General features: G+C 50.6%; 1 protein-coding gene across 2 annotated transcripts in view; it reads left to right on the forward strand.

Moving 5' to 3' along the window:
• BPIFB1 (BPI fold containing family B member 1) overlaps positions 1-20,261 on the forward strand; it is a 28,791-nt gene continuing 8,530 nt past the window's right edge. Inside the window, exons 1-8 of one of the 2 annotated variants that reach the window (XM_036009724.1) lie at positions 1-124; positions 10,943-11,099; positions 13,617-13,758; positions 14,427-14,534; positions 15,392-15,544; positions 16,311-16,392; positions 18,161-18,224; positions 19,940-20,025. In XM_036009724.1, coding sequence (XP_035865617.1) covers positions 10,985-11,099; positions 13,617-13,758; positions 14,427-14,534; positions 15,392-15,544; positions 16,311-16,392; positions 18,161-18,224; positions 19,940-20,025 — 750 coding nt within the window. In that variant the 5' untranslated portion in view covers positions 1-124; positions 10,943-10,984. Of the gene's footprint in view, positions 125-8,025; positions 8,103-10,942; positions 11,100-13,616; positions 13,759-14,426; positions 14,535-15,391; positions 15,545-16,310; positions 16,393-18,160; positions 18,225-19,939; positions 20,026-20,261 lie in introns of those variants that run through there. The other variant, XM_028524782.2, reaches the window with a different exon arrangement.

The raw sequence follows: 20,261 nt of genomic DNA on the forward strand, positions 1-20,261 counted from the left end.
AAGTGAGGAGCAAGACATTTGCAGTCCAGGCAGGTTGCAAGTCTGGAAAAGGTGCCGAGTTTCGAGAACACACTTCATTCGTGTTTCAGAGTCTCCGCTGCCAGAGGACACAGCTGCCCACAAGGTAAGAGATTTGTAATCTGGCTCCCACACTCAGAAAGGGCTCTGAAGCATTTCTTGATGTGTGATAGGTAGCTTGGTGCAGAGTTTTCCTCAGTGGGAGAAAACAATTGGTCTTCCTGCTCATTTTCAATCCTTCCGATATGAAAGGCTCAGCAGGATGCTAGTGTGTCTTTTAGACAACTCTCCAAGCACCAGCTATTGTCTCCAGCGGCCTTGAGCAGGCTGCAGGGACAGAGCTCAACAGCACAATTCTGTTTGTTCTCACTATGACTCTAGAAAAAGTAGTTAGGCCCTGGTCAGCATCACTTCTTTGGAGTGGTGTCGCATAACTAAAAGGTCGCTGGTTCAATTCCTCGTCAGGGCACATGCCCAGTTTGTAGGCGTTCTCTCTCCTTTCCCCTGTCTTTCTCAAATAAGAATAAAATAGAAATTACTATTAAAGTATAGAACAACCATCTCTTAGAACTGACAGAAACTGAGTTGAATAGAAGTCTGACAACTATGTAATTAAAGAAACCACATCCACCCAGAGTTGTAGGAGGGGTGCAGATGCAGAACAGGCTGGTTCCACATCCACACATAGTGGATAAAAATTCAGGAGGGATATCTTGGGAGTGAGAAGTCTCAGCTCCACACCCAGGCCTCCCAGGAAGATAAATCCCCACAACTTCTGGCTGCAAAAACCGACAGGGATTAAGTCCGTGGAAGAAACATTTGGAGCCCCAAGCAGTTCCTCTTAAAGAACTCACACACGGACCCACCTACTCAGACTCACTCCCTCTGGGCTGCAGCGCTGAGGAGGCAGCTTGAGGGGCACCTGTGGCATGCAGGGGGAGGCTCAGGTATCTGGCATCAAGGCAAGCAGAGGCCATTGTCCCTTTCCTGGTCCCTGCCCCAACAGAGCCTGCAGACTAGTGCCATATCTAAGACCCCATCAGTGCCTTGGATAACACTGTTTGGCCCACCTTGGAGATCCTCAGAGATCAGCCCCTCCCAATTTATGGGCTCACCCAAGCTGCTTTTACATATGAATGACTGGTCTTGGCTTAGGCTTCACAACTTCCTAAATCCTCTCAAACAAGAAACAGATGGCTTTTGTGAGCCCCAGAACTAGCAGCCTAGATTCTCGCAGTTTAGCTTCACCTGGAAATATCCAAGCCCAGCACAAGTAGCAGCCACCTCAGATTGCTTTATAACTCAGGGAGGGGGGACCTTGAGCAAAATACAGGTGGGGGCTGAACTTGGCCTGCACCACCTGGGAAAACCCAGGAGCAAGCCCTCCCAATAGACAGCTACAGACCATGTCTGAGCACCACCACCCTGCCCTTGGACAGCTGATCCTCCACGGAGAAGGGAGTTTAGTGGTCAGTGATCACAGCCAGTCCTTACAGCTGACTGGCCTGGGTAAATCCGTCCTATTGACCTACCAACAACAACCAAGGCTCAACTACAAGAGGGGGGTGTACTCAGTGCACACAAAGGGCTCACCTGGAATACTCAGCTTGAGTGATAGGGACCCTACATTGTGCCAGTGGACCCTGTGCCATTGGACTCTACAGGACAGCCACTACATTAGGCCACACTACCAAGACATGGAGTCAAAGCAGCTCTACCTAATAATACATAGAAACAAACACAGGGAGGCTGACAAAATGAGGAGACAAAGAAACATGGCCCAGATGAAAGAACAGATCAAAACTCCAGAAAAATCTAAACGAAATGGAGGTAAGCATCCCATCAGATGTAGAGTTCAAAACACTGCTTATAAGGATGCACAGGAAATCTGTGAGGACCTCAGCAGCATAAAGAAGATACAGTCAGAAACAAAGGATACACTAATTGAGATAAAGAACAATTTACAGGAAAACAACAATACAGTGGATGAAGCCAAGAATCAAATCAGTGATTTGGAACATAAAGAAGAAAAAGGAAAAAAAAGTCAGAACAAGAAGAAAAAAGAATCCAAAAAATTAGGATAGCATAAGTAGCCTCTGGGACAACTTCAAGAGGTCCAACATTCACATGAGAGAAACAGCAAGAAATTAGAAATCTATTTGAAAAAAATATTCCCTAATTTGGTGAAGGAAATAGACATGTGAGTTCAGGAAGTACAGAGAGTCTCAGACAAGATGGATGCAAAGAGGCCTACCCCAAGATACATCATAATTAAAATGCCAAAGGTTAAAGATAAAGAGATGGGAGAGTGGGTGTGGGAGAATGGGTGAGAGGTGAGGGCATTAAGAAGTACAAATAGGTAGTTACAGAATAGCCATGGGGATGTAAAGTACAGTATAGGAAAGGGAATAGCCAAAGAACTTATATGTATGACCTATGGACATGAACAAGGGCGGGTGGATTGCCTGAGGGAGTGGGGGTGCTGGGTGGAGGGGGGTTGGGGGTGAAAATCAGGACAACTGTAATAGCATAATCGATAAAATATAATTTTTTAAAAGAATAGAAAAGAGGAAAAGTATTTTACCTCCTTGAAGGGGGCTCATCCAAACCTTATCCACAAAATGAGGATGAAATTATGCTGACCCAGTGTTATACGATTTTCTGTTACAAATAAAAAATCAGCCATGGCTAGTGTGGCTCAGTGGACTGAATGCTAGCTTGTGAAGCAAAAGGTCACCGGTTCAATTCCCAGTCAGGGCACGTGCCTGCGTTTCAGGCCAGGTCCCCAGTAGGGAGCCTGCAAGAGGCAACCACACATTGATGTTCCTCTCCCTCTCTTTCTCCCTCCCTTTCTCTCTATTAATAAATAAATGAAATCTTTTTAAAAAATAGAAAATCAAGTGTATTTAAGTTTTAAACATGATTGTATTTACCAAAATATATGTTGAGTAAGCGGTAACCCAGGGTTGGCAGAGAGTGCCAAATGCCAAGGCAGATGCGGCCTGCAGAGGGGGTGGTGCACAGACTGCAGGTGTTGGGCAATGGTGTCTGACAGATTAAGAGCACAGGTTTTGAAGTCAGATGGACCAGAGTTCAAATCCTGGCCGCTTGTCCCTTGAGCAGGTCACCCAGCTTTTCTGCACCTCCATTTCCTTATCCGTACAATGGAGCTAACAGCAGTGAACTTGTGGGCTGGAGGCTCAGCCTGGCAGGTAGTGAGCACTCCGAAATGGTAGGGTTGTTCCTATTGTACACTCAGGCAGCCCTTCCCTTTATACATAATTAACCCCCAAAGTGTGTTCCCAAAGTCAAACATGTGAAACGTGAAAGTCGAACAAGGAGATTTAGGCAGGGGTGTGTGTGTGTGTGTGTGTGTGTGTGTGTGTGAGATGTTGGGGGAGAGCATCCAGTTAAAGCTAAAGCCGCTTCCACTCTCATAATATTCTGATGGTAGAGCTCCAGCCTTTCATACGTGTTGTTTATTTTTGTTCTCTGTCCCCACAGCTGAGACAATTGAGCTCTGTGTTTTTATATTTCTTTGTCCATCTCTGGCTCACTCTGTCTCCCGAAGAGAATGTGAGCCCTTGAGGGGCACATCGGGGAGGGACTTGTTTGCTCATTGCGATGTCCATGGCACCCAGAACTGGGTCCACACACAGTGTGTAATACAATTAGCTAACTGACCAACTGACCTTCTGGCTGATGCATCTGTCCACACCACAGTCCCGAGTTACCAAACAGAATGGGAAGCACACGTCCCTCTGTCTGGGTTTCCCTTTCCTAGGGCACTGTCCACTGTCCAGCTGACCTCCACCCGACCACATGCTGCCGGAGTGGACGGGAATCACAGCGCTTAGCCCTGCGCCTGCATTGACCCTGATCATGACCCCACCCAGAGTCTGGTTTAGTCAGGGTTTGTTTGCATGAAAGCTTATCTATTCCTATCCCACAAATGAAAGATTATGCCCATGAGTGTCCAGTTCTGATTTCTGTCTTTCGTGCCCTGTGGTTCCGGGACTAGTGTGACTGGGCTTTTGTTGCAGCTGTCAGCCACGTCACCGCAGTGTTCCCCGGAATCCTGGGTCTGTGGATTGGCCCTGGGAAAGCAGTGAGGCTTCCTCCTGTCCTTTGTCCTCCGCCCAACGTGTATTTACTCATCTTCAAGCTATTTCATGGGACTGTTTGCTGATCAAAAAAATGCATTCAGTGTAAAAGTTTTTTTAATTTTGAAAATACAAAGAGTATGGTAAGAGTCACCTGTGATAACATCACAAAGAAATAAGCATTGTTACATTTGTGGTGCATTTTCTTCCAGTATTTTCCTAGAGTAAAAAAAAATATTTTTTTTGAATAAAAAATAGAGGAAATAATTTCTTTTTTTCACTTGCCAAAGCCTTCAATACATTTCTCTATATTGTTTTAGGATGGCTGCCTGGTGGCCCACAATTTGTTTAATAAATCCCCTGTTGCTAGACATTTAAGCTGGTCCTACTGTAGGGCTATTATATGTAAGACTGCAATGAGCAGCCTAACAGTTCATCTTGCCCACACCACTGGGCAATTCCCTCACACAGACCCTACACAGACCCTGGGCCAATGGGTATGGGCTTTCCTAAGGATAAATTTGTCCCCCAAACAGGTCATTCCTCACTGCATATTTCCCCAGCTCCCTCTGCTATAAGCCCAGGTTATGCCAGCCTACCTAACCCACAACATGAAGGAACCCAACATCCTCATCTAACAGTTGGGGAGACTAAGAGATAAGAAGACTTGTCTAAAGGCATTAGTCAACAACCTGTTGTCTAGAGATTTTCTCCCCACTCTGTTATCTCTTTGCTATTTTGCAAGAGAATACAAAACTTCAACAAGGAAGCAGGTGGTTGCAGCAAGAATATAGACATTTATGCTGCTCATGGCAGACATTGCTAATCAATCATCACACTCTCCCCTCTGCTGAGTCCAGACCCTGACGGCTTCTCCCACAGCCAGTACCAGCCAACAAGAGGCTAAGTGTTGCTGCCATTCTGTTGGGCCCATTGGTGCCAACAGAGAGCCATTGTAAATTGTGGGCTTGAGGCCACTCAAGTGAATTCCTCAAGGTGGCTTCCTTCTTGCCTTCAGAGTCAGCGACAGTCCACAAGACCTCCTGATTTCTATCTGTCCAACCCCTCCATGTCCTTAGAAACCATTTCTGGTTTTCCACAGAACCACAGACTGCTCAGAAGAGGAAGACCCTCATCCCAGCTGGAGGTGATGGGGGGCAGTGCTGGGAGAGAAAGCCAGAGCACAGGCGCCAGAGTCGGGCAGAGTGGGCTCCAGATCCTGGCTCCACATGTTATGGCTGTGGGACCTTGGGCAGGGCACTTCCCTTCTCCAAGAACCTTCCTAATCTGGAAAACGGGGGCACTATCACCTCTATTTTCTCTGATCTAGGCCTCACTATTGTGAACTGTAGACTGGACATGGTCTTTTTCACTCTGCCACCTTGCTGTGTCAGTGTCCAGCTGCAGCTGAACATCACACTCCCTCCCTCCACCCCTAACTGAGGCTTCAAAGGACCAGCTTGGGAGAAAGACAAAGGAGAGGAGTCTCTCATCTCTCTCTCTCCATTTCTCTCTCCCCCACCCCTCTGACACTTGTGTGCATACACACACACACACACCTCTATCTCTAACAGGAAGGACAGGAAAAGGCAGGAGAGGTTTCCCTCTGACTGATGGATGGCTCCCTACCCTCTGGAAAGCTGAAAATGTTCAGAGCTCAGCCTAGTGGGCATCTTCCTTAGGGGTATTTTCAAACCTCCCTACCAGGCCTTTCAGGCTGTAACCTCACATAAGGACAGAGCTTCTCCAACTGATCACTCTGCATGCCAGCCCCAGCCCCTGGTTCTCTGGCACCCCTTCCTCACCTGCCCAGGGATGAGAGTGGGAAGGACTTAAACCAGCCCCACACTGGATCTCTATCCTGCAGAGTCCACACCAGGCCCTTGGAAAAACGCATACATAAGCTTTGACCCCATCCAGAGGGAGCAAAGAGCCATAGTTTTCTGCTCACAGAAGCCACGCTCCCCACCATGACTTTGGCTAATCAGCCTGTTTGTCTCAGGCAAGAAGGAGAATCCAGTGTATTTCATGTCCCAACTCCAGGGACCCTCAAGCCCCTAAATCATCCCTGCAAAGCCCCCTCCCTCTAAGTTTGCATTAGGGGCAAACACCCCTGCTCTCCTCACTGGGAGAAGGGGAGGCGGGACAACAGCTGTGTCCTTTGCCCTCTTGACCCTTTTCTCACTTAGGTCTGGGTCAGGAGCCCTCACTTGAGGGACATAAGAGCTATGCAGCCAGTTCTCAGCCACCTCCTTCCACTGTGGTCTGGCCCCTGTCCTTGGTACACAGCGTCCGTGGCATTGTGGTGCCTGAGATGGCACTGGGTTTTCAGATTTCAGTAAGGGCCGGCGAGGATATCTATCAGTGGTTGGTGAGCACAGGTTGGTGAGTGGCCAGGAAAGGCCTTCCCGAGGAAGGGGTGCTGAAGCTGAAACGTGGTGACTGAGAAGAAGCCAGCCAGGGGAAGGGCTGGGAGAAGAGCACTCCTGGGAAAAGGCTCAGCACGTGCAAAGACCCTGAGGTAGGAATCAGAGGAGAGAGGGGAAAGGGGATGGGGGACGAGGATTGAGAGGTGGCCAGCAGCCAACCATGCTGGGCCTTGCAGAGCTTGGCTTTTCACACAAGAGCTACAGAGACCTTTGGAGGGTTTTAAAAATCAGGGAAGTGACACATTCTGAGTAATATTTTTTAAAGATGAACTCAAGTTGTTGGGTGGAAATTGGATTTTTGTAGGGGGGATTGGGGTAGAAAGAGGAAGACTGGAGAGGAGTCTGGGATGAGTAGGTGAATAAATGAATAATGGATGGATGAATGGATGGATGGATAAGACAGACATCTCTCGAGGCAAAGGGGGATCCAAGCCCCAAGACAGTAAGTACTTAGTGCTTTGGGGGCTCCCAGGAGGCAAGGGCACACCAGGTCTAGGTGGAGCAGAGATCAGGCCACTGTGTGCACATCCTGCCTTTTGAATTGGGCTTTGAAGCTCGACAATATTATTTCAACAGTAATAAAACCATTTACCATTTACTAAACGCTCTGATGTTCCAAGCATTCCATGTTGTCTTACGAGACCCTCAAAACAGTCCCATTTTACAGCTGAGGAAACAGAGGCTCAGAGGGGAAAAACGGTCATCCCAGAGCTGCACAGCTGACCAGCCCAAAAGCAGAAATGGAACTGCATCGGTCAAACTCCAGAGACTTCCCCTGCTCTGCTGCCCTCACAGGGCAAGACCGGGTTGTTAGGGCGGGGGGTGGGGAGGGTGAGGCATTCCAGGAAGGGGACACGGCACAACTAAAGGTCTGGGAGCTGGAAAGGGGTGCAGCCGGGATGAAGAGGCCCTCCGCAGTCTTCAGGGAGCTGAGCGATACTGCGGTCAGGGTCATGCAACCCATGGGTTCCAAAGCATGCCAGGCCTATAGGGACACAGTCATGCTTGCTGACCCCAGCAAACGTGCAGAGCTGACAGGCAGGAAGCAGGAGCTGATGTGGGTCCAGGCCCTGGCACTGGGCTGGGGCCTCCTACAGAGAGGCATTGTCCATGGGCAGTGGGCATGGCCAGCTGGGAAGCCCAGGAGGGGGCGTTTGCCTTTCTGGACATGTGCCCAAGGGACATGCAGCATTCCTCCCAAGAGGCCTTGCCTTTAAGAGTTTGAGGACTTCGGTGCATTTACAAACACGGCCACAATGTGCCTGATCCAATTGCCTGCCATGTGCCCCAGCACCTTGCCCAACCTTCATGACAGCTTAAGACCTCCTCTCTCCAAACCTCAGGAAGCTGCAGTTCTGAGGCTGCCTCCAAGCAAGGATGTGGTTCAACAGGAGCCACAAATATTTTCTTTGGAGACCTTGGTCCAACCTGAGGCCTTGGCCCAAATGCAAAGGGTAACTAACTGCCCAGCCCAGGGTATATAGGATATAAGCCTGGACTTCCAGACCCACTGCCCAGGTGAAGAGTAAGCTGAGGACTCCGGCACATCCAGGTAAAAGTGTAGGGAAGGGACTGAAAGCCTACGGCGCCAGCAGGGTTCTGAGTTGGAGACACTTGTCGGGGTCAAATCAGAAGCAGGAGGGAGACTTGGCCCTGAGGGTAAGTTCCCTCAGGACCCTCAGAGCGGGTGGAGAGGTGCCCAGCTCCCTGACTGAGAAGACCAAAGAGCAGTGCTGAGGGATAAGAATGGCTGAGTCTTTCCTTGGCTTCATCACAATGACATAAACTCATTCTGCTCACACCAACTGTTCTGTGCTTGGCCCTGTGCCAGGATGATTCTGGGGACAAGAAGTATGAGACAGTCCTTGGCCCTCGGGAAATTCTTTTTTTTTTTAAAGACTTTATTTATTTATTTTTTAGAGAGGGAAGGGAGAGGGGGAGAGAGAGAGAGAGACATCAATGTGCGGTTGCTGGGGGTTATGGCCTGCAACCCAGGAATGTACCCTGGCTGGGAATCGAACCTGGGACACTTTGGTTCCCAGCCCGCACTCAATCCACTGAGCTACGCCAGCCAGGGGGGGAATTCTTAATATGGCCAGTGTGGTATATTCTGTGCTCAAGGAAAGCCCAGGGACATGGTGGTGGGGAGCAGTCAGGGAAGGCTTCCTGGAAGAAGTGACATGTCAGTTAAGAAACTGAGTAGAAATTGGTTAAACAAAGGAGAAAAGAAAGGCATCTCATACAAAAGGATCAGCATAAGCAAAGGCCAGGAGGCAAGGAACGATGTGGTGGGTGTGTGCAGGGTGCTAGGATTTGGGGAGGAGACACATATTCACAGGAACAGACGCGAGCATCCTCTTGGTTCTCTGGGTGTCTCTGATTAGAGGACAGAGAGATGTGGCAAGGTAATGGAGGGGAAACAGGGCTAAGATGCTTGAAAGGAAAAGATTATAGAGTGGGGGTGGGGGACTTCCTGGGCAAATGTGCAGAGTGCTGGGAGTCATCCCTGTTTTCTGGCTTTGACTACGTGGCTATTCTTTCTGATCCCAGTAGTATTAATAATAACTGTTAAAATCATAGCAGCTAATACATTGAGCTCTTGTAGCATGCTGGGCCACACATGGATTGTCTCATTTAATCCTCCCAACAACCCTGTGATGTAAGTATTATTATTATCTCTTATTTTATAGATAAGAAAACTAAGGCTCTAGGCCCTGGCTGGCGTAGCTCAGTGGATTGAGCACGGGCTGGGAACCAAAGTGTCCCAGGTTCGATTCCCACTCAGGGTACATTTCTGGGTTGCAGGCCATAACCCCCAGCAACCGCACATTGATGTTTCTCTCTCTCTCTCTCTCTCTGTCTCTCTCTCTCTCTCTCTCTCTCTCCCTCCCTCCCTTCCCTCTCTAAAAAAAATAAAAATAATAATAAAAATAAAATCTTTAAAAAAAAAAGAAAACTAAGGCTCAGAGAGGGTAAGTCCCTTGCCCAAGATCACCCAGCAAGTGGTAGAGGCAGTCTCCCAACTCAGGTCTGTCTGACTCTGAAGCCCATGATATCTCTCCTTCACCCTCAGGCCTCCCGGCACACAGGGACCACAGGGTCCTATGACTTGACAAGGGTCCCCGTGGCCTACACCTTTTCAGTTCAGCGGGCTCAGACTCCCCATTCTTCCAGGGCTCCCAGAGGTCATTGATTCATTCAGCAACCATTTGTTTACTTAACATCCACAGTGTGCCAGGCACTATGCTGGGTGCTGGGGACACGATGGGGAGCAGGTAGAATCAACACTTCCTCCCAGAGCTTGTGGCCTGGTCAGGGAAGCCGACATTCAATCTTAATTTCACAAGTCTCTAAGAGCTCGCACTATTCCAGGTCACAGAAGACACGTGTCTCGCAGACGCTGTGTTTGTCTTTGGCAACAAGAAACTCACACGCTGAGCCAAGAAAGGGCTCAGGTCTCTGGGTCAGCATCTTTCCTCCCTCCAAGCAGGACAGTCCACAGGAGGCAGAAGCTTCCATGGGGGCTCGAAGGCTGAGCCAGAGTATAAGCTCAGGACCAGGTTACAGGAGCTGATGATCCACCCATGAACGGGACAGAACAGCCATGGGGCCAGAATACCCTCAGCTCCTCTCTCAGGAGACACCCCCAGGCCTCCCCGCTCTCTCTCTGCCTTTCTCCTCCTGGCTCCAAGCAGCCATCTGGTCCTTCCTCGAGCACTTTAGAACTGCAGACTAAGTAAACAGCTTTCCTGCCACTTTGCGTCCCACCTGAATTCCCATGTCCTTCCTGCCTCCAAACTGCCTGTTCTGGACACACACCAGCCCCAGAGCGACACTCCTCCAAGTGTGGGACAGGGTCTCTGGCTGCAGGGGAAAGCTAGCATAGGAAAGGGACGTGTGGGCAAAGTTTTAAAGGATGAATAGCAGTCCTGCAGGTAGATAAGGAAAGGGAAAAGCATTACAGGAAGGAGGAAAAGCAAGGGCAAGGGCGCAAACACAAGAGAGAACTGGGTGTATTCTGGGACCTCCAAGCAGCTTGGAATGACTGGGGGCTTTACAGAGCAGGAAGGGAATAAATAGGAGGTAGAGTTGGCTGAGGTTGGGCTATTGAGTGTTTTAAGTGCCAAGGGCTATAAAGTAGGGCACTGTTTCATTATACCCAATTTCCAGATGAGAAAACTGAGGCACAGAGTGGTTGATTGTTTAGGCCACACAGCTAGCACCTGGCCGCGGAGGCAGGACATGGACCCTGCCAGTCAGGCTCCTGAGCCTGCTCTTTTAATCGCTTCACTAAACAGCCTCTCCTGGACTCCACGCCCCAAATCACCAGGCATGGCAGACCTGCCCTTGGCCTCTCTGCCTGGCTAACAGGGCCCTCTGTGCTCACCCCAGGTTCTGACGGCTGCCACCTGCTGCTCCCTGACCCTCAGGAATATGGCCAGCTCAAGGACCTTCACCCTCCTCTGTGCTTTGCTGGCAGCCACCTTGGTTGGAGCCACCCTCAGCCCTCCTGCGATTCTCGTCCTTGGCCCGAAAGTCATCAGTGAAAGTAAGTCTTGGCCGCCCACCCAGCCCTCGGCACCATAAGGCAATGGGGCAGGTGGAGCAGCTCTCCAAAGGAGGGAGGGGGCTCCTCTCACTGCAGGTGTGCAAGGCACGGCTGGGACCCCAGGTGTAGGCGACTCATAAAGGTTGAGAGTGTCTATGATCCCAAGAGCCCGTGATTCCAAGAAAGGTGTCTTAAATTCCTTGATTCCAAAAACCCACTCCTCTGAGGTTCTGCCGCCTGCAGAAGGGGGTGTGGCACTGAGTGTGATGAAACTGCTGCTCCTACTGCCCTTACCTAAAACCCTACTGGCAGAGCACCTCCTCGGAGTTAGAGTCCCTGTGCAACCAGCCCCCAGAGAGAAGACCCTGGGCTGGAAATCTAGCGGCCTGGGTCCCAGGCACAGCTTTACCAGCCTCCAGCTCTGTGGCCCTGAGAAACTCCCTGAGCCTCTGTTTCCTCCTCTGGAAACAAACAATGGGGCCTGCCTCACCAGGTTGTTGGGACTGTGCGATAGGACAGGAAGTAACAAGGACTGTATGAACTCTACGATCAAGTTTCTCAACCCCAGCACTTCTGACTTTTTGGACCAAATAACTCTTTATTGTAGGGGCCTGTCCTGTGCCTCTGGGGTGGTTAGCAGCATCCTCAGCCCAGTTGAAACAACCAAAAATGTCTCTAGACATTCTGTTTCTTAGGGGACAGAATCGCCCTGGTTGGAAACCATGGCTCCAAAGTGTTGTCCCCCGAGAGGATGATAATCAGTCGGCTCCGGAAGTCCATCTAAAGCACTTAGAGACCAGCCCTCTACATACAGTGAATCTCTGCTGGGGCTGGACAGGCAGGGGTGGGGCCAAGTCCAGCAGGGCCACACAGGCGCTGTAGCCAGAGGAGGGATCCCCAAGTAAGGACGGGGGGCAGAGAGTTCTGGGTGCTGTTGGGCAGGCAGAGATGCTCCGGGCCCACACTGTGAATCACAAACCCCTGGAATAGCAGCCACAGGAGCTCAGAGATGAGCAACCACGGTGTGAGTGTCCCCGCAGCAGAATCTGAGTTCAGGAGTTGTTTGCAAGTGGTTGGTTTTAGAGGTGATCTCAGGAAAAAAACAACAACAAACAAACACCAGCAGCAGAGTGGGAAACAGGTCAGGCAAAGACAGTGCAGCTACCACTGAGAGCTGGAGCTCAGTCCGACTGGGCAACTGTGTTAGTCGGATAGGGCCAGTCGGGACACAGAAACCACCGCATGGGAAGCCCAACTCCTGAGTTTGTATAAAGAATTATGAGCAGGGGGTTGGAGCCATGGGAAACTGGCTACAACAGAAAATAAAAAGAACTCTAAAGGGGGTTGGGGAGGGAGGAGAGGCCATCCAAGGACAGAATAAACTTGGAGGGGGAGAATCCCCCGAGACCTCATGGGAAGATATGGCTGAAGTGCAGCAGGTGAGGGGGAATCTGCCGAGCTGCCCCGGGTCAGAGCTGGTCCACAGCTGGCAGGCTGAGCCAGCGGGCAGAGGCCTGCCCACAATGAACCGATGGAATTCTCTGGGAAGCTGCCCCCAAGGAACAGGGTTCCTGGGAAGCCTCTTCCAGGAAGCTTCCTGGACAGGAGCTGGGGTGCCCACCCGTACTCACGAGCTGCCCAGGGGGCTGCTGTTGAACTCGCAGCCCCAGACAATGAGACCACAGGAGCTTGGTGAGGGGAGCCTCTTCCCCCTCCGCGGCCTTCCAGAGCCTCTGCTGACAGAGCTCAACGTTGCACCAGCTGGCAAAGGAGGACTATCTCCAGGGCTCGTCTCCATTATCACAGAGCAGGCAAGAGGGCGGTTGCCCAGAGGCAATAGTGCACAGGGAGTCTGGGACACAGTGGGGCACACATCTCTGAGTCATCCTGCCTGAGGGTTGAGGGAGCTAGGGTGTTCATACATCGATTCCCATCAGTCACCGGACCAGGGCTGCTTCCCGAGCATCAGCTCTGCAGCACTTCTGACCTACTCTGCACACAAGCCAAATGGGCTCTGGCTGCCAGGGAGAGTCCAGCAGGGACCAGAACCCAGGGCTCCTGGCTCACAAACCCCCAACCTTGCCTCCCCCTTTCTCTGCTCAGCATTTGATACTCTTTGGATAAGAGGCCCATAGGATGTGGATGCCAGAGAATTGTTAGCAAGTGTGTTTTGGGCAGCAAAACAACCCCAAACAGAGCCTTATGAATCCCCTGCCTCTTGAGTCCAGAATGGTTTGCTGCTGACTGGTGGGAGGGATGCAGAGGCTGGCAATGCTCAGGGGTGTGAGTGGTCCACCTATGCCCCAGCCTCAGTATTTATGTGAAGATGACCCATCTGGCCCATCATCCTCAAGGCCATGTCTACACGGTGGAGATGGTCAGGATGGAAGCATCCACACCATTGTCTTGTGTCCAGGTCTGATAGTCCTAGTGAGGTTCCCTTCCAGCCTGGAGCCCCCACCAAGCCATCCTTCTTGACCCTCCCGCTGAACCCTAATCCCTAGAATCTGTCTCCAGGGCTGACCCAGGAGCTGAAAAAGCATGATGCTGTCAACATCCTGCAGCAGCTGCCTCTGCTCAGCGCCATGCGGGAGAAGCCAGCCGGGGGAATCCCTATAATAGGCAACCTGGTAAACTCCGTCCTGAACCTCATTATCTGGTGAGTGGAGCAGGACCAGGCTAGGGAGCTCCCTGCCCACACTTCTGCCCAGGACACACTTTACACACTCAATTGATCAGTCAACAAGCATCAGTTGGTGCCAACTCTGCACCTGACCACAAGCGCAAATGAAGTCGCTTCCTCAGAAGCTCCCAGAGGAGTTAGTAACCATGAAAGAGTCACGCAGGAGCCCTAATAGAGTGACTCCAAAGGGAAGTGACCTGGGGTGAGAGGGTAAAGGGATAAGGTGACACCTGTAAGTTCGAATGACAGGTGAGCATTTGACTCCAAGCTCCAGAAGAAAACAGTATTCCAGGCAGAGGGACCCACCTGGGCAAAGGCACAGAGGGGTGACAGTAGGTCAGAATGGCTGTTGCTCAAACCCCAAGGTGAGCATGGGGAGGTCAGAGGGGCCAGGTCACAGAGGGTCTTAGAAGTCAGGCCAAGGAGATGGGATTCATCTTTTAAGTAAGGCTGGAGCCACAGGAGTGTTGTGAGCAGGGGCAGGGGTTGGGGGGAGGGTGTGACCAGACCACACTGGGGAAGAGTCGGCAGACAGGGCTTGGGTCCAGCTTCTGGCTGGGCAACAAAGGAGAGTGGAACGATGGAGGGGAGCAAGTTTGTGGCTGACGCTGAGATGACTTTCGTCTCTCCTGCATCCCATCCAGGCTGAAAGTCACCTCAGCCAACATCCTCCAGGTGCAGGTGCAACCCTCGGATAACAACAAGGAGCTAATGGTCACGATCCCATTGGACATGGTGGCTGGATTCAACACGTGAGTATTCCCTTAGTCAGGCACTGCAGGCTTGACAGGTGCATCCACCCATCCCCCCTTTGCTTCTATGCAGGGATCTGGAAAACAGTTCTAGCAGAGGAAAGAGCAAGTGCAAAGGCTCTGAGGCAACAGTACACTTGCTTTGTTCAAAGAATGGCAAAGGCAGAGGGGAGAGAGAAGGAGAATCATGGGAGGTGAGGTCAGCAGACAGCCGGGACTGGATCATACAGGGCCTTGTGGACCAGGCTGAGGATTCGGCTTTTCCCGAGTGAGACGGGAGCCATGGAGGGTCCTGAGCAGAGGAGAAACATGACATGCTTCACATTTTTTAAAGAATCCCTCTGGTTCCTGTATATGGAGGTCATCCAGAAACTACTAAAATAATTCAGATGGAGACAATGATAGCTGTGACCATAGTTTGTGGGGCAGGAAGGTGGCAAGGTTCTGGATATGCTCGGAAGGCAGGTAGAGAAAACAGGATTTCCTGATGAATGAATGGGTGGAGGGGAGAGAGACTGGGGAATCGAGGCTGACTCTGAGGTTTCTGCCTGTGCAACTGGCAGGAGGGAGTGGCCAGCAACCCAGACAGAAAGATGGAGAGGAGTAAGTTTGGGAAAGTTCCACAGTTCAATGTTGTACACACGAAGCTTGAGATGCCTGTAAGACACCTGAGTAAGCAGTTGTGTATAAGTTTGGAAGCTATTGGCATATATAGAGGATTTAAACCAGGAGAGAAGTTAGAGAAGAGAGCATGGGACATGCTAAGGTCAGAGAGCCAGAAGACGGAGAGGGCCAGCGGGTTTGCTCCAGCCTGAAGCTGGGATGATGCTCACAGTGTTGGGCACCTTCACTCCCAGGCCGCTGGTCAAGACCATCGTGGAGATGCACATGGAGACAGAGGCCCAAGCCACCATCCGAGTGAAGACCAACAGCAAAGACCAGACCACTCGCCTTGTCCTCGGAAGTTGCTCCAACAGCCAGGGGAGTCTGCGCATCAGCCTGCTGCAGAAGTGAGTGTGGCCACCTCCCACTGGGCTCCCGAAGTGCCTGGGAAGAAAGCCAGGTGGCGGTCTTGCCCCATTTTACAAATGCAGAACACTGACACTCAGAAAGAAAGGGACCAACCCTCCTGGCTCTTCTCAGGGAATCGTGATGCCAAAGAAACTGCAAGACATCAAGTGTGGAAGCCACAGTGGTGGAATTTCAGGCATTGTGCCAGGCAGTGGAGCAAACTTTTAAAGGTGGAGAGGAGCCACCTTCCTAGGGCCCCTCAAACCACCCCAGGCAGGCTAGGGTGGAGCCAGGGGTAAAACAGGCTTTAGAGTCGGGCAAGTGTATCTCCTCATTTACTGTCTGAGTGATGCTGGGCAACTTCCCTCTCTGTGCCTCACCTTCCAGGAGGCAGTGAAAGGATTAGCCCAGGCCACAGCTGTAAGTAAGCACTCAGCAGCAGAGGTAGCACACAGCAGGGGCTCAAAAGTGTGGTGCTTCCCTCTTCCTCTCAGCAGGAGTTTGGTGGTGGGGGGTGGGGGGGATGCCATCATTCCAGTGTCCAGCACAAATTTCTATGGCAATCCCCAGTCCCTGCTCCCTGAGAACTCTGCCACCATCTACACCTGGCTCAGGGTCTACTCCCAGCCCTGCCTCTAACAGCCTGCCATGTGACCTTGGGCAAGTTCCTTCCTCCCCGGGACTGAGTCTCCCCTTCTGTAAAACAAGGGAGGAGCAATCATCTCTGACCTTTCCTAATCTCTCTCCTTTTCTCCCCTCGGGAAGGCTCTCCTTCCTGGTCAATCCCTTAGCCAACAATGTCATGAAACTGCTGGTGCCAGCCCTGCCCAAACTGGTGAAAAGCCAGGTGAGTGGACTCAGGACCTCACTGGGCTGTAAAGATTGCTCCCCCTGTAGGGTTGGAGTGGAACTGCAAGCTGGTTCTGAGGGACCTGTGTCTCCTTGAGTGGAAAACTCCAGGTCTGGATCATGCTTTCAGCAGGGGATCATTGAGGTCAAGGTAATGGAACTGCCAAAAATCAGCCAGGAGACCTTGAACAGTGATGTGCTGATAAATTGTGCTGAACAACTGACTTTGAAGAGGCTGAGGGGAGGGAGCCCAGATTTGCAGCATTTGCTGATTTCTCTGGTGTAAACACTCCCTCCCAGGCCAATTTCAAGCTACTAAGGCAATGTCACTGAGCAGAGTTGGGAAGCAGTGTGCAGCAGCACACCATCGGGTGGTTTTCCCCCTCATGAATACAGTAGATACAAGTGACCCCAAGAGCAAGAGATAACAGTAAGAGAAACAAAATAACTAGGAAGTAATGAGTTTTGAGTTTTTATTAACTTTGATTTCAATATAATTTTCTTAGTTGTAAGTTTATATACTTTAACTTTTAATAATGTCTGAATTTGGTACCATCTCAGACATTCTTGAAACTTGAACAAATCACCCTCACAAACCAGTACACGCTGGCTCTAGTATACTAGTGTCTCCGACCGACCTGTGGTCCTTAGGGGTCTGTCACCCACCAGGTCCTTTTGGATTTATTTTTCTGAGTCTGTAAACATGATACAATCATGTTATATGTCCCTTACATGCCACATGTAAGTTAAAACACTCTAAGTTGATTTCCACTAGAAAGTCCAAGATGATGTTCATGACAGTGAGCTAACTAATTTTTTTACAATAGAACATTTTTAAAATGAAAAGATGATGTAATAACAAAACAACTTTAGGGGGGAAATACCCATAATCCTGCTATGTTAACTCAGCAGCTGTTTTCTCTTTTGCATATTGCCTTCCAGGCTCCGCCCACATGCACTCATGTGTTTACGTGGCAGCGCTCGGTGTCAACACTATTTTATGTTATTTAAGTGACATATATTTGCTATGCCATTGTACAGTATTCGGAATTATTGTAATAGCTGCATCATATTTAATACTTAACTAAACCATTCCAGAGAGCCTTTGTAAAGGAATCTCAAACTGGAAAATACTGAAAAATTCAGCTTTCCCTGGAGGTGGGGGGGGCTGTCCTGTACACTGTGGGATGTTTAGCAGCATCCCTGGTCTCCATTCACGAGATGTCAACTTCATCCCCCTCCTGAGTTGTGACAACTAAAAATGTCTCCAGAAATTTCCAAACATCTCCTGCGGGACAAAATTGCTCTCTAGCGAGAGCTGCTGACAGTTTGGAAGGAGCCACGAACCCACAAAGGACACAAAGAGATTGTTCACAAGTCTGGTTCCATCTGCCTTGCTGGCCTCTGTCCTAGAGTCTGACATGAAGGAGAAACTCAGTAATGAACACACGGGCTCTCGGGAACAAGATGAGTCTGATAGGGAGGGCACCTGGTGGGCCAGGTGTACCTTGGGCATAAGGCACAGGGCAAACCACCACAAAAGATCCCAGGTTCACCAGGGGATTGGGACGGTTGGGGGGGGGGGGGGGGGGCGCACTCTGAGCAGCTGGGTTGGCTGGGGGAGTGGATGCATCAGAGTCCTCAACCCCATGGACAAAATCCTGGCTGGCCATGGACACTGCAGTGGGACTCAGGCCATGTGAGCCAGACATGAGTCACTGTGGGACCCTCTTGCTTATGGAATTTCTGTATTTGTGCTGTCACAGCTATGTCCTGTGATCGAGGAGGCCCTTGAGGACATGCATGAGGACCTCCTGCGCCTGGTGAACGGTGAGTGCACTGCTCTCTCCCACCTTTTTCCTTTACCAATGAGCCAGCCTCCAGGCCCTGGCTCTGCCCACAGGGTGCCTCCCCAGTCAGGTCTGAGCAGCAGGTGGGAAGAGCATCAGCTGATCCCTGCCTGGGGTGAGCAGAGAGGAATTCACAACTCTGACTTCACCAGTGCCTACTAAAGGCAAGGTCCCACGTGACCCAGCGGGTGCCCCCAATAAACCGGAGTGCAAATTCCAGCTCTGTCATTGACTTGTTCTGTGACTATGGGAAGACAACTCCACCTCCTCGTCCTCAGCTTCCTCATCTATAAAATGGAGCCTATACATACATAAAATGGGCCTTACCTCACAGGATTGTTAATGAGGATTAAAAATTTACAAGAAAGTTCCAGGCACAAAGCAGGTGTTCTGGCAGCACAGAGAAGTATTTTCAAACATGTACTGGATGGACGGATGGATGGATGACACAGCAACCACTCTGGGCTTAGAGAAGAGGGAACAAGGGAAGAGGCCAGTGTATGCTCAGGAAGGAGGTCACTGCTCCCTCCCTGAGGGTAGCAGAAATGGAAGGTCACAGGCTTCAACCCCCACCTCAAATTTCTGTCGTGCTCAGACACCTCAGAGTGGGGACTGGCAGGAAGAAGAAAATTCTATTGCCTCCTGTGTTGGGATCTGACGCAACTCATTCAGAGGCCGCCACAGGGGAAAGGGAAGAAGAGAGTGGAATGAGCAGCGTTGAACACCCACAGAACAGATACTGGGCTGGGCATTTTACACACTGTCTGGCTGACTCCCCAGACAACACCATGAAGTAGTGATCCTTGCCCCTCTTCACAGACAAGAAAACTGAGGCTCAGAGAAGTTCAATCATTTATCCAAGTTCACAGAGGAAGTTAGTGATAGAGGAAGGCTTAACCCCAACTCTTCAGATTTCAGGTGTGGTGTAAATCAGATTCAAGCCAACTTTACTAGATATCAGTCCTGCAAGTAAACTGAGGTGGAGGCTGGAAGTGACCACCTAAGGCTACTGTGGCTAGAACGGAAGTCTATCTGGCTCCTCACCTCCCCAGGGGCAGGGCAGGAGCCGGATCAGGGAGAGTGTCAGTGAGTGTGGAAGGTCTGAGGACCTACTCCCTGGCCACCCCTGCACCTCTTCCTCCGATGCCCTCCCCATTCTCGGCCCAACAGCGAGGGCAACTGAGATGCCACCGCCCCCTTGTGGCCAAGTGAGGAATCCCAGGGCGAACATGTGAGACCCAGTGGCCAGATCCAGATCTGCCTGGGTACAGGTCTGTCTGGTAGGGAGGTGGAGAGTTATAAGCAATAGGTCAGTTTTGTTCCAAACCAGGACGCTGGCATAGAACCACCGGGTTCAAATTTCACAGTATGAGCAAGTCATTTCACTTTTCTAAGTCTCAGTTTCCCATCTGGAAAATGGGGGTAATGATAGGCCCTACCTCCTAAGGTTATTGTGAGGATTAAATGAGCTAATACATGTAAAGGTTTCACACAGCTCAGCGCTCAGTATACATTCAATAAATGTCAGCCATTATCATTTTCATCATTGTCATTATCAACATCACCATCACCCCTGCTCCCCTCTGCTTACCCTGCCCCATGCAATAATGCAGCTCCATTCAAAAGTAGCCCCCAAACAACCCCATCTAATACCTCCCTTCACCCTCACACAACTTTCTTCTTGTCCCTGAGCAGTGTCTATTCCCGTCAGCTTTGACCACCTGAACTTTGACCTTCTGTCTGCTGCCATCAAGGGTAATCTCATCCAGCTCAACCTGGGGGTGAGTGTCATGGAACCATGAGAGTAAACTGGGGACATCATTGCCCTTCTCTGTCCACCAAGGGTCAGACACCATGGGTCTCTTTCAGGGAAGAAAATGCGGGTCACAGTTAGGACACAGGCTGATTTAGGAAAATCACAGCAGGCTGACCATGTCCTATGTTAGCCATTTGACGCAGAAAAAACAGCAGGTAGAATCAAAGGGCCAAACACAGAACGTCGGCCTTGGCGATCTGT

This window comes from Phyllostomus discolor, chromosome 9, assembly GCF_004126475.2.
Source record: "Phyllostomus discolor isolate MPI-MPIP mPhyDis1 chromosome 9, mPhyDis1.pri.v3, whole genome shotgun sequence".
NCBI classification, from domain to species: domain Eukaryota; kingdom Metazoa; phylum Chordata; class Mammalia; order Chiroptera; family Phyllostomidae; genus Phyllostomus; species Phyllostomus discolor.